This window comes from Schistocerca gregaria, chromosome 1 (assembly GCF_023897955.1).
Source record: "Schistocerca gregaria isolate iqSchGreg1 chromosome 1, iqSchGreg1.2, whole genome shotgun sequence".
NCBI classification, from domain to species: domain Eukaryota; kingdom Metazoa; phylum Arthropoda; class Insecta; order Orthoptera; family Acrididae; genus Schistocerca; species Schistocerca gregaria.
The window spans coordinates 531,223,800-531,238,765 of NC_064920.1; the positions used below are offsets into that span (position 1 = coordinate 531,223,800).

Sequence of the window (14,966 nt, forward strand, 5' to 3'; positions counted from 1 at the left end):
TGACAGCATCTCATTCACAGTCAGAAAAATTAAGTTAAAATAAACTGTGACTTGTAACTAAGAGCCTCAAAATCTATCACAATACTGAAATAATCACTCCCAGTATTAACAATAAACTGAACTAGTTAATCACATTGGATACCCTACTGAAGTGACATTCTCTTATAATGCTTATTTATTGAGGACCCCTCACACAGCAAGTAGCCTGAAAAAAAGTGTAGGGCATCCCTGTTTATACACTGCTGGCCATTGCAACTACAACACTAGGAATGATATCAAATAACAAAATTTTACTTATTGCACATAGACAACATTGCAAGAAAAATACATGACTGGATTTTTAGATGATTTTGGAGTATACAAGAAGCAAAAATTAGTCCACAGATTTGCAACCTCTGGCAGCAACAATGGCACTAACCCAGTTGTGCACTGAGTTGAAATGAACTTTGCTGCAAGATATTGGTATGACACTATATGCTGCTTCAACACCATGATACATTTCATCAGTCATGAGGCTGGCAAATGTTGGTGTGACAGTCTCTTGGCAGCTCATAACCAGATATTTTAAACTGATGAGAGATTTGGAGAATGTATTGACAAGGGTGAAAGTCAAACACCATCTATAATAAGAGAACTTAGAATAGCATGAGAAATGCAGTCTCACATTGTGTTGCTTGAAGGTAATGACATGGAGACCAAGAAATTTGACAGAGCTACCTAACTAAACACAATAAATGTAAGGACTGCTGCACAAATTAGGGGCTATGCAAACTTGAGGTGATTGTGTTAAGTACCCAAAGATATTCCAAGGTATAATGCCATATTCTGGGTTGGCATGATGGTGATAATGAATCTAGTCTGGCACCATTCATTCTCCTTGGAGCCTCCACACTTTGATACGTCCACTTGAACAGATGACATTGCTGCACTCCTGTGTCCACAGCTACTGCTGGCACATCTATATCTGCTACCTTGTCAAGGGAAGCCACAAAAATGCTTGTGGTGTTCATGACATCAGTGCACTGTTCTTGTTAATAATTGTCAGCTTCCTTCAAATGCAAATAAATGCAGATTAATCTGGAAGATGTCACATTGCTTAAATATCTGGGGATAATATTACAATGTAATATCAGATAGGCCTAATATATGAAATCTGTTGTAGGAAGGTGAATGGAAGATCTGGGGATAATATTACAATGTAATATCAGATAGGACTAATATATGAAATCGGTTGTAGGAAGGTGAATGGAAGATTTAGATTTGACGGAGGGATCCTAGAAAAGTGCAGTTCATCTTTTCAGGAGACAGCACAGAAGATACAATTGTGAAATGCTCTAGAGTATGGTTTCTGTATTTGGAGTCATTAACAAGTAGGCTTCATAGCAGATATTGTAGGAATTCAGGGACTTGCTGTTGGAATAATAAGAGGTCAGCATGGTCCACACAAAAGTGTAACAGAGAAAGGTTCAGAACGAAGCTGACATTTTACTTGCCAAACTGATCCGCATAAATTATGGAAGTGGTACTTGAGATAGACTGTGCTACAATTTTGGTGCTTCTATTAGATTCACCAAATATAGACCAAGAAATAAATGTAAGAGAGTTTAGAATGTATATGGAAGCATACAGACAGGCATTTATTCCTTGCTCCAGTAACAAGTTAAATAATACTGATGCTAAAACCTCTCCACTGTACACTAGCCTACAAAGTAAATATATGATCACAGATGTTCAGAGAATAAGGAAAAATAAGAATGGTCAACTTAAATTGTTGGGCTGCAATCATTTTTCTCGTGATTCAGGTTTCAGTGTGTTTAATTCCTCATTATTTCTTCCGTAACTAGTGGTATACGAGGTGCATTCAAGTTCTAAGGCCTCCGGTTTTTTTTCTCCGGACTGTAAAGAGATAGAAACATGCACATTTTTTTTTAAAATGAGGCCGCATTAATTGTCAATACGTCCCAGAGATGACAGCAGCGAGAATGAGAACTGTTTTAAATACTTAAAATGGTGACGTTTTCCTTACTTGAACAGCATGCAATCATTCGTTTTCTGGATTTGCGTGTTGTGACACCAATTGAAATTCATCGACAGTTGAAGGAGACATGTGGTGATGGAGTTATGGATGTGTCAAAAGTGCGGTTGTGGGTGCGACAGTTTAATGAAGGCAGAACTTCGTGTGACAACAAACCAAAACAACCTCGGGCCCGCACAAGCCGGTCTGACGACATGATCGAGAAAGTGGAGAGAATTGTTTTGGGGGATTGCCAAATGACTGTTGAACAGATCGCGTCCAGAGTTAGCATTTCTGTGGGTTCTGTGCACACAATCCTGCATGACGACCTGAAAATGCAAAAAGTGTCATCCAGGTGGGTGCCACGAATGCTGACGGACGACCACATGGCTGCCCATGTGGCATGTTGCCAAGCAATGTTGAATGGGACTTTCTTTTCGGTGGTTGTGACAATGGATGAGATGTGGATGCCATTTTTCAATCCAGAAACAAAGCGCCAGTCAGCTCATTGGAAGCACACAGATTCATCGCCACCAAAAAAATTTCGGGTAACCGCCAGTGCTGAAAAAATGATGGTGTCCATGTTCTGGGACAGCGAAGGCGTAATCCTTACCCATAGCTTTCCAAAGGGCACTACAGTAACAGGTGCATCCTACGAAAATGTTTTGAAGAACAAACTCCTTCCTGCACTGCAACAAAACCGTCCGGGAAGGACTGCGCGTGTGCTGTTTCACCAAGACAACGCACCCGCACATCGAGCTAACGTTACGCAACAGTTTCTTCATGATAACTAACTTTGAAGTGATTCCTCATGCTCCCTACTCACCTGACCTGGCTCTTAGTGACTTTTGGCTTTTTCCAACAATGAAAGACACTCTCTGTGGCCACACATTCAACAGCCGTGCTGCTATTGCCTCAGCGATTTTCCAGTGGTCAAAACAGACTCCTAAAGAAGCCTTTGCCGCTGCCATGGTATCATGGCGTCAGCGTTGTGAAAAATGTGTATGTCTGCAGGGCAATTACATCGAGAAGTAACGCCAGTTTCATCAATTTCGCGCAGGTAGTTAATTAGAAAAAAAAAAATCGGAGGCCTTAGTACTTGAATGCGCCTCGTACAATGCTTCCTTATGTATTATCTCAAGTTTGATAGTGTTTGATTGTCTATCATATTACATTCATGCAAATGGATAGATAAAAAATCTCCCACCAAGCAGCAGCAGGAGAACATACACACAAACGGATTTAACTTTCACAAGCTTTCAGAGCCAGTGGCTCCTTCTTCTGGCAGAAGAGTAGAAGGGGAAGGAAGAGGAGTGAAGGAAACGGACTGCAGAGGTTTAGGGAAAGGGGAACTGTTCAGAAAAGTCAACTGGAACCTCACATTAGGAGTGACTTACCAGACGGGATGAGAAGGAAAGAGTCTCATCACTTGGTGAGTAGATTTTTTATCTATTCATTTACATTATATTATTGATTATTATATAATTGATTATTTTCATTCTTATATCACATGCATAATTAGACATGATAAATGAGTTTCATATGTATCTTTTCTTCACTCTGTGATGGATGTTCTTCATAAACCTAATCGATTCTTTTTGGAGTGACTAAAAAACAATTCTAACTTCATAGTTGTGATATGTTTTCAAATATTATTATTTAAGTGTTGCAGTTAATTTGCATTCCTGTGCTACCAAATTTTTAATGGTCTGTGCTTCTTCAGGTAGACTATTTTTAAATCCCCCTCTCTACATGTGAAAAATCCCCTCTCCAAAGCAGATAATCACTGTACCGTTGCCTCTCCCGTAAAGCCTTCTCTAGTTCCGCAATACGTGCCTCATGTCTTGTTCTCTGAAGGCTCCACTTATTCAGTTGCTCCTCTTGCTTCTGAACTAGCTTTTCAAGACGTAACACTTGTAGCTGTCTAACTTCAAGCAGCTTCTTTAAGTCCTGTGATTCACTGCTGGCTGAAATGTCTTGATGTACCTGCAATTAAACCCAATTTAAAAACTCAAACAAATGCACAAACCACAATTCAAAGTAACACTGAAGACAAATATTTGAGATGGAAAAAAGGAGAGCTCTCTCCCTAACTTTTGAAATGGGAATAGTTGAAGCAACATCAGTAGTGTTACTAATTAAAATGCCTTACTGAACCTCTTTTTTCCAGAATTTAAATAAAAATATCTTCTGCATGACAAAGAAAGGGAAGCAGTAGTCATTTTTTCATGTATTCATTCCTTCATTCATCATGCTCCATAGATCTCAATATGAAGGAGACGTGCCACAGATGTGCAATGACTGAAGTTAAGGATCAATAACATGCCACAATTGCTTAAAATACCATTAAGAACTAAATATTGTTAAACTGTTCAACAAAATCATAAGGTAAGAATTCAAAAATGTATTTAAGAATAGGGAACTCCAACAAATTACATTAAGGAACAAGTTTGGCATTTGGTAAAAAGAAGATAATGAATAAAAGGGTAGCTATTTAACAATAGTTCTCAAGTGAACAGATAAGAAGTTGCAGACATGAAAATGATAATACGAACATGTTGTTCATGTCATTTTTCTGCTGTGTCTCACTGACAATATCAATCTTTTTGCTTATGTCATAACACATATTTTCTATTTTCAAATATTAAGTGCCACTAAAAATGTAATTTCTACAGTATCCTAAGCTGTAAACATTTGTTTTTTCCACAAATTCAAGCAATAATAACACTCTCATTTCCGCAATAGTTCCCACTTATTTTAGTGTACATCTATGTGAATAAAGATATATTTTTGAGACCCTTTGGAAATTTTGTAGTCTCTAACATATTTTACAGTAAATCAATTGTAGCAAGCTCACTTGCACATTCCAACACTTTTGTCCCAATATGTGATTTGTAAAATAGCTTCTCCTTAACTGCAGTTTATGTATGTTGATATTTACATACTTTATGCAATATTTCCATCTTTCTCCATGCTTTAAATAAAATAGAAAGAAACTTCCACATGGGAAAAATATATTAAAAATATATAAAAAACAAAGATTCCAAGACTTACCAAGCGGGAAAGCGCCGGCAGACAGGCACATGAACAAAACACACAAACACACACACAGAATTACTAGCTTTCGCAACCAATGGTTGCTTCTTCAGGAAGGAGAGGGAAAGACGAAAGGATGTGGGTTTTAAGGGAGAGGGTAAGGATCTCTGCCCTTACTCTTTGCCTTTAAATATGTCTGCTTGTGTCTGTGTATGTGCGGATGGATATTTGTGTGTGTGTGTGTGTGTGTGTGTGTGTGTGTGTGTGTGTGTGTGTGTGTGCGAGTGTACACCTGTCCTTTTTTCCCCTAAGGGAAGTCTTTCCGCTCCCGGGATTGGAATGACTCCTTACCCTCTCCCTTAAAACCCACATCCTTTCGTCTTTCCCTCTCCTTCCTGAAGAAGCAACCATCGGTTGCGAAAGCTAGTAATTCTGTGTGTGTGTTTGTGTGTTTTGTTCATGTGCCTGTCTGCCGGCGCTTTCCCGCTTGGTTTCTCCATGCTTTCATCAGTTTGTTATGAGGAAGTGTTTGAACGTTTATGGTCACAGTGTAAACATAAATCTTCTGAATATTACTGCTGTGTCATAACAGTGTGCACTGTACACATTGTAACTGTCATACTGTGTACAATTTAAGTTCCCCCTCGAACAACACAGTGTATTGTCTGCATTTGTCATAAATTTCTGTGATTTTCGTATCTGTCCATGAGCATAACTTTTATAAAAGAAAGGTTTGGGACTCAAAGTTCCAAGTAACTTCAAGAAATAAGTAAAGTTTATTACAGGTATTTCCTTTGTTATAACAGAAGCCCATCACTTCAGTTTTGAAGCTTGTAATACTTATAGTGTAACAGTTCTGAGTATTGAAAGAGAATATGAAAACTTAAAGTTACTTGTTTATTGTCCAAAAAACAATGCATTAGAGTCAATGCTGCACCACTCTACATCCAGATGTGTCAACATGATGAGTTATTTGTTGCTTATAAGCAGCAGTAAATGGACTTCACTGTGTCAAGTGACTGGAAGCTACTGCAAACAGATATGTTGGGAGGACTGCTGTGAGACACATTTATTTATTTATTTATTTTTCATTCTTTAATCATTCTTTGTAGTGATATTGGATACATCAAGATATACAAGGATTTGTTACAAAGTATTTGGTGATTATTTACATTAAAAACATGAATACACACAATTTTTCAGGTATTTGTTGGACTTAGAGTTTGCAGCATACAAATAAAATCACACATGTACATACACAAAGTAGTATACAGAGTTAAGAAAATATAAACATTTGTGCAAACATATAATGGATAGCATGACATCTTTGCATTATTTTACATGGAATTTGTAGATGACACTCTTATTTAAGGATTTTGTATACTATCATCTAAGAACTCCCTTATATTGTATAAAGAAGGTGAGGCCAGGTGACATCTTAGTGTTTGTTTGAAAGTAGACAGTATTTTTAAGTTCTTTATGCTGCATGGAGGTTTTATATAAAATATACATCTATATATTTCAGGATCTTTGTCACTTAAGTCTATTATAATACATGTGGTACTTACTGGTGTCTTTATGCATAGTGTTGTAATTACATATATTTTTCTTCAGCAAAGCTGTGCAGTTTAAGAGCATAATTGTTTCATATATGTACAGAGCAGAAACTATCAGTATTTGTATGTCTTTGAATTTATTCCTTTAGGACTGCCCTGGTGATAGGTTTCCAATGCACCTTATAACCCAGTTTTGCAGTTAGCTGCACTGCATTACACAGGTATACAGTAAGAGAAATGTGGATAAATTAAACCATGATACACCTTTAGTTTAGTGTCACACTCAACAAATGGTGACACTTTTATCATTAGAAATATATTTGTGTGAAGTTTTGAACATACTTGATCTATCTGAGTCTTCCATGCCATGAATCTGTCCTAGATCAATCATAGAAACTTGCTGCCAGTGATGTTGTGAAATACTAGAGTCACCAAGCTTGATATGAAGATTGTCTGGTTTAACTGCCTTACTTGCTTGTATTCTCATGGAAGTCATTTTATTTCGATTTATAAAAAGATTGTAGCCCTCAAAATCTTTGTTCGCTTCATCCATCTCTACACATGCCCTCATTCCAAAGTCCTGTGCAGGTTCACTAGTGACTATTAGAGATGTGTTATCAGTATACATGATCATTGTGTAGTTTACAGCTTCTGTCATGTCATTTACTTATAGAATAAATATTCATGCGCTCATACCACCATGTCTTATCTCTCTGAATGCTGAAAGCAAATTTTCCAAACTGTTGCCCTTTTCAAATTTTATCTCTATACATTGTTGCCTATTTTCAGCGACTGCCTTGATAATACTGTTTACTTTGCCTCTTATGCCACAATGGTTTAATTTTTCTAATGAAGTTCACAACATACATGATCAGATGCCTTTGATACATTGAGAAATATACTGTAAACTTGTTGCTGTTTTTACAGTCCCCCAACCACATAAGCTGTGAAATCTGAAACTGCTGTCTTTATGGATTGACGTTTTCTGAAACCATGCTGTGCCCTATTTATTATGCTATGTTTCTGTGGTAACCCACAATGTTATCACTCATTTTGTACTGGTACTACCATCATGGATAATGCAACATTTCAGGAGGTGCAGAAGTGAGCAATCATGATCATCTCGTCTATGCCAGTGCCAGGTGGCATGGGGCGGGCCACTGATGGCCACTGATCAAGCATCAGAAGACACCACTATCCTCAGATCTGCAAGCACTGTTGTTGGACAGCACCAACCCTGAGATTCCAAGCAACAAACTAATTTCATATAATCCCAGAATGGAGTGAAGTCTCTATCATTTCACTATTGTATTTGCTCACAGTAACTTGAACTCTGCTTTCTAGATGAATTGTGTTTGTATCTTGGACTTGGCCAGGCTTTGTACTCTGGACATGCATGTACAATCAGAACTGTGTTCACATGATATTGTTTGGAACTTTGTGTGTGTTCTTATTTGTGTGTGAAATTACAACATGAGTGGTGGAGAAGATGATTGGACTTTTCATATGTGTTTCTTGCCAACTTGTCAGTGATCTCCAGAGTGTCCTTGGAGGTGATGCTTCATTCTTTGCAGCAGCAACATCTGGAAAGCCATAGGCATTTTGAATTGCAACAACAGAAACACACAGTCGTGTTTGACTGGGTGTTGGCCAGATTACTGGCAATGTCTCAGCAGATGCTAGTATATTCAACTCCCTTCACTGCCTACAATGAGTATACAGAGGATGGGGAGGGGGAGGGGCATACAAGAACAGTGTTTGGGAACACTACGCCACCTTCCAGGTAATGGACCCCTCTACTACTAAGGTTCTCCTTTTCTCTTGGCTTCCACTCCTCATGTATCTTTTGTTAGGAAAGCTTACCCACTTCAGGAACCCACTTCCCTCTCATTTGATGAAAGGTGTTCCTTTTTGTCATCTTATTGTTGGCAGCATAAACGTTATTTTCTCAAGGGTAGAGTTTTATCAGTGTATGAACCATCCTCATCAGCCATACTGTACTTAGGCTGTTGAATTGCAGGTCTCCAGTTGGAAATGCCATTTTGTTGCCTTTCAACAATGAGGAGTCTTACATTGATACTATTGTGTGGGTTGCTATCATCAGATTGTCCCCGATACAGAAGTCAACTAGTGAGTACTACAGTTTGACGAGCCCTTGTTGGATGTGGTCCTTTCTATTGCTCAGTCATTTTAAGTTTCTCATATAGTGGAGCAGCATTTGGATTCCTGGGTGGACGTGCCTGCTGTCAACTCAGATGATTGCAGGCACTCATGTTTGGGCATGTCCTCTCAGGCAGAAATCACAGCCACACATGCCACACAAACTCATCCATGATGAGCTGTTTCCCACAAGTCCCTTCCATCATTTCCTGCTTCTCTTTTTCAACATGAATGGCTGAATTGCCCCACACATTAGTCTCCCTGCCACCACAGTCAGAACAAAGGACACATTGTAGCAGTATCTCAAGCATTATCTGCTTGTGCTGCACCCTCAACCCTCCACCAATGGACATTAATGTCATCATCCACACTGCATGTTACAACCCTGAGGAGCTTTCTAAGAAGCTGTTCATCAGAGTGTGTATCAATGGAAAGCCACTTCAGTTGCAAGTCGATAATGGTGTTGCAGCATCTCTTATCAATTTTCTCATGTGTCTGTTCCTCAGTATTTCACTGCTTTCTCCAGCTATATGCCATCTTGTTACCTACAACAGACAACACATTCTTGGACAATTTGCAGCAGATGTAGCATGATCAACAGTGATTTTACAGAAAACTTGTATGGCTTGGATGCTTTGGCGGCAATTAAATTTACCATACTGATTTGGTTAACCTGGTTGCAAACCATGTGCTGTAGTAGGAACATCATGAACTTGCGACAGCAGGGTTAATGATTTCATTGCATACATTACTCTTAAGTAGATGGTATAGCCTCATTTTTTTTAGCCTGACCAGTGCCACTTCACTTTGCTATCAAGTTAAGGAGGAACTCCACAGGTTGATAGCCCTTGGAGGCAACTGAACCTATTTCATCCTGCTAATAGGTTACACTGCCTTTAATCATGAAGGAATGTCTGGAAATCCTGTCTATGTAGTGATTTTAAGGTGATGATTAAACAGAGACCGTGACATGTATTTTCCACCCTGCATCCAGAAAAATTGGTGACCAATCTGATGAGATGGCAGTATTGTTCCATGGTGGATTTATCAGAGGTGTACCTTCAGCTTCCATTTGATGAGGGATCTTAGAAGTTACATATCATCGACACACACTATCATTCCTACAAGTAAAAATTATTAGGTTTTGGGGGAGCAAGCACTCTGGTGCTTTTCCAACATTTCTTGGAGAAACTCACAGAACATTTTCCCTGTTGTATCAACTATCCTGACAATATCGTTGTCACAAGTCCCTCCACTCAGGGGCAATTTGTGGAACCTTTGGCTTCTGCTTCAAACTCTGCAGGATGTGGGGCTCAAAGAGCAGTCCACTTTTTCCAAAACTCTACTAAATATCTCAGACATGTTGTCTCTCAGCGGGGGATACAGCCAACAAACAGTCACATTACTACCTTCCTCGACATTCTAATGTAAAGCACCTCCAGGCTTTCCTGGGAAAGTTGCATATTTTATAAATTCATCCTACATGTGGCTACCACTTCACAGCCTTTTAATTAGTTATCAAAACTGGGGTACCATTTGTCTGGATGACTGCAAGTGCCCAAACATTTAGGGCATTGACTGGTAGTCTTCGTTCAATATCTTACCCCACTGTGTATCAGTTGGGTAAGCAGCTGTTCTTGGCTACTGATGCGTATCAATTTGGGCTTGGAGTTGTGATGGCATATTGCAAACCTGACAGTTTGAAGTGGCCTATCACATCTACCTCAAAGAGGTTCACCAAAACTCAACAGAATTATTCCCAAATCAAGGAGGCCCTCTCTATTACTTAAGCAATCAAGAAGTTTCATGTATTTTATATGGTGTGAAGATTCATCTAGGACCACAAGCCTTGAGTCTCTCTCTCTCTCTCTCTCTCTCTTTCTCTCTCTAATCAGCCTCCCCGCACATCTGCTAGATAAGACGGCCCATACACTGCTGTAGTGGGTCCTGTTGCTTAGCCATTACCATTATGAGATTCACACTTCCACCTGACAGCTCAGCACTCCAATACAGATGCTCTCTCACACATGCCTAAGGGTCCCAACCTAGTTTCAGCCAGGAGGAATCCAATTGCTTTTATCTTGATGAGAAATCTCAAAAGGTGGTGGATGGCTTTCCTAGTATGAGCTCTCATACTGCATACGCTATCAGCAAAAATCCTGTCCTCTGCCAAATATGGCAACATGTCCAGGAAGGGTGGCCTGACAGACTTCCAGTCATGCAGTCAGACCCTATCGATAATTATTTTATGCTGCACCACAGACTGACTCATGTTGTTACAGTGATCTTGTTCATAATGAAACATATTGTGCCCTGAGTGGTCATTCTGGCTTTTGTCTGACGGGACATCCTTTGGTTCATATATCATGGCCACTGGGGTCTCAAGGACAAAAATGCTTGCTCACTGCTATGTCAACTGGCCAGGTGAAAACCAAGAAACCGAACACTTAGTTGCTGTGTTACCTGCTGTTCAACAGTGAAGTAGAACACCTCATATGGACCATCAACATGCAGATGAAGAAGTATATAGGGGAACCGCAGCAGAAGGGTGCCTTCCGTGTTTTCTAAAGTCATACAGGTCCACTCCTATTGGTGAGAAGAGCACACTGGAGATGCAGCATGGATGCCAGGAATGCGCAATGCTACATCCCCTATTGCCGACCACTCACCTGCCTCATGTGCCTTGGTCACTATGTTAGATGCCCAGAACACCCCATCTGGGCAGGCATGTTTGGTCACCGTGAGGATTGGATTACAGCTGTAGACTGTCATCAGTAGGTTTGGCAAGCCCTCACATGGTAGATAGGTAATGGGCTGGTTACCTGCCATCACAACCATTTATGCATGCGGGGGCAGAAATGGTCTCCACCACTCCCGTGTGTACCTACCAAGTTGATCCACCTTCGTGAACCTAGTTTTCTCTCCTCACTGCCACATCAGAGTGCCTCCTCTCTCATTTGTTTGGCCTCCTGTGCTGTGCTCCCCCTTGCCTGTAGTCCTCTCATCTGCCATTTTTTCCAGCCCCCCCCCCCCCCCCCCCCCCCATAGGATCATCTGCAGTTTGTGGCGGATAAGGTCCTTCTCAGTCGACAGAGCTGCTGGATGAATTGCAGTACCCATCCCTTCATGTTCCTGCTCCCTGCCCCAGAAGAGCCAGACATCCATATGGCTCCCTTTTGGGCACTGGCACCCCCAGCAATTGGCGTCACGCCACACGGTATCAGCCCACTGTTAATCTTCTTCCCCAAAGTGGAGCACACTCTCTCTCACTTCCCTACTGTATATGCTCATAGCAGCTGAACTCCATTATTCGAAAAAAATTTTGGGCTTGGCATAGCTTTGCACTATGGGCTATTGAAACTTTGTTCACATTAAAATGTTTAGAACTTTGTGCATGTTCTTATCTGTGTGTGGAATTCCAGAAGTTTCTCTATAAAGTTTGCTATCCTGTCCTTTACAGCTATTTCTACAATTTTAGACAGCACAGGTAAAATAGTAACAGGTCCATAGTTGCCAGTATTCCTTTCATGTCCGTTTGTATATGGGAATTATTTTGATTTTCTTTAAGCAGTTTGTAAATATCCCTTCCTGCACATTTGAGTAAAAGAGAGAGAGGGAGAGAGAGAGAGATGAAATTTTAAGGTATGAAGTAGGGAAAAAATTAAATTACATAAAAAAAAACTAATGTTAAGCTGACATGTTCTATGCCATTATGAAATGTCATATTCATGATCTATGGAAGAAGTATTAATGTAATGGAAGGAACATGAGAGCCTTTGTTAAGTATTTAGAAATATACTCAATTATTTTAGGAGACATGCCATCCAATCCCTCTGAATTTTTATTTTTTAAGAATCTAATTGTATTTATGACTCCTTACTCATCTGTTGGTGACAGGAACATATAATTTGTTAACCATTTAGAACTTTTTATGTTATTTACTACTTATGTATCATGCAGCCATGTAGGATAATGATTGAGTCAGTTTGCAGTTACTTACCAAAATGAAAACTATGTGTTATAAATCAGTTATCAGTAGTCATCAAAAATGTAAACTTCTTTGTGCTGCTATTAGTCAGTTCACTTGTGCTCAGCTATCAAGATGTTAACTATTTTGCATCTTATCCATTAAAAATGCTCAGTTTGTGTTCAAAATTAAACAATGGGAAATGCAGGATGGAATGTAACAATATAATGAAAAGGAAAGTTGCTACTCAACATATAGTGGAGATGCTGAGTCACAGAAAAGCACACCAAAAAGACCAACAAGGCCTTAGTCAAAAGTAGACAACATACACATACACACACTCATGCAAATGCAGCTCACACTCACTCACACACACACACACACACACACACACACACACACACACACACACACACACACACACACATGATCAGAATGGCCCTAGCTGACTGTGGCAGTGTGTGTGCCAACTGCACTTGCGTGAGTGTTTGCATGTGTATGTTGTTTACTTTTGACAAAGGCCTTGCTGATTGAAAGCTAACTCTCCAACAGTCTTTTTCTCATGACTTTATGTGACTCAGTAGCTTTGCTATACAATTTGTGTCCAAATAGAGTGACTCTTGATTTATATGCCACCAAATAACTGTGTGATATACTGTCTGCAAGTACAACCATTCAACTGGTTCATACGATTAGACCAGAGTGTTCCAAACTGGATGTCCCAAAATATTGAGGTTGAGTAGTGTACCATGAGATTAGTAAATTCAAAATCTAAAACAAATGAAATATTTGTGACAACATAATACAAAACATCCTTCTCTTCATTCAGTGTAACCATAGATAACACATTAAATGAGTGATTTGTATGTTGAATTCCATTATTGTGTGCATCTAACTTCCAGTTATGGTGCTAGGTGTCTCTGTTCTGCTGCTGTATGTTGGTGCTCTCTATTGGTGTCTGACAAGCTGTTCAATTAGCAATATTGGGAGACTGTACACTTTTCCTATAGTCAGAATCTCTCTCTCATTTGTGACATGTGTCATTCTTTTACTTCTTTAAAAGTGATATATTTAACAGAAGTCATCAGGAATGGATAAATCTGTTATCACAAAGACACTTCTGTCAGTTTATGAAACACCAGAGACAAGGTATCAGTCAAGCAATGTGTCTGAAACATCAGCAAACACAGGAAAAACAATCAAATAGTGTGTCTCAAAGCTCTGTTTGATCTGCATCATCATGCAGCAGCAAGAACACAAAAGTGAGACTGTATAATGAAGAATACTTAAAAGTGGGGATGTCCTATGCTGGAGTGTGTGATATATGGAGAAAAACTTTCCAATGCAAGCATGATACTAAATAAATTGCTGCACTCCTTAATATTGCTTTAAAATATTGTTTGATACTACAGAATCTATTTCATTAACACTACTAGTGAAAGGTTGTCTCGTGAAACTGTGTGTATTAGAAGGCTGTCAACATGAAGACAAGTTTAGAAAGCTCTGGCTTAGACTATTGCGTGTGACAAAACTCATCATCAGGTAGTAATATTGATTATAAATAAACGTGAAGAAACTGAATGTTCATTACTGCAGTATGGTGTACATTATTTGACAAATTTCCACAAGACACTTTCACAATGGAAGAACACACACAATGAGTGCCAAACAGCTAGTGAGCAAAATTACAGACGTTTGGAAGCCTGCTCATGGAAACATACTAGATCTAATGACAAGAAAAAGAGCTAACATCTTTGAAGACATCTGCATTGAAGCTGGTATCAGAGACTATTGATACAGCTGTAGAACAATGATTATCAAAGTACAATTAACAACAAAACAAAGCAAAAAGATTTATAAAAGAACATATTGTCCACTGTAGGCTGTATGGTCGACATCTAAAACTACAGCTACAAATACATTGAAACTATGCAAGCCACAGTATGGTGTATGGCAACGGGTACCCTGTACCACTACTTGTCATTTCCATTCCTGTTCCACTTACAAATATAGCAAGGAAAAGACTATAATGGTACAGCCTCCCTCAGGACTCATATGAAATGTCCAACATCACCTTCTTTTATATGCATCCAGATAATTCAGTGTTTCCTAAGGCCTTGTATGTGTGTCTATATATATGTCATTCTGTCCTATTTGATAAAAAACTTGATATTCATTGTGAAGGTGTGTGGAATGTTCTGGAAGGACGTGTGTTATCATAATTATCGGTAGG

General features: G+C 39.3%; 1 protein-coding gene across 6 annotated transcripts in view; it reads right to left on the bottom strand.

Annotated features, from left to right (window-relative positions):
• LOC126355145 (cingulin-like) overlaps positions 1–14,966 on the bottom strand; it is a 507,535-nt gene that overhangs the window by 69,357 nt on the left and 423,212 nt on the right. For 3 of the 6 annotated variants that reach the window (XM_050005361.1, XM_050005351.1, XM_050005376.1), the window contains one exon: positions 3,807–4,000. In XM_050005361.1, the coding sequence (XP_049861318.1) occupies positions 3,807–4,000 (194 nt within the window). The remainder of the gene's footprint in view (positions 1–3,806; positions 4,001–14,966) is intronic. The other 3 variants (XM_050005344.1, XM_050005368.1, XM_050005383.1) reach the window with 1 other exon arrangement.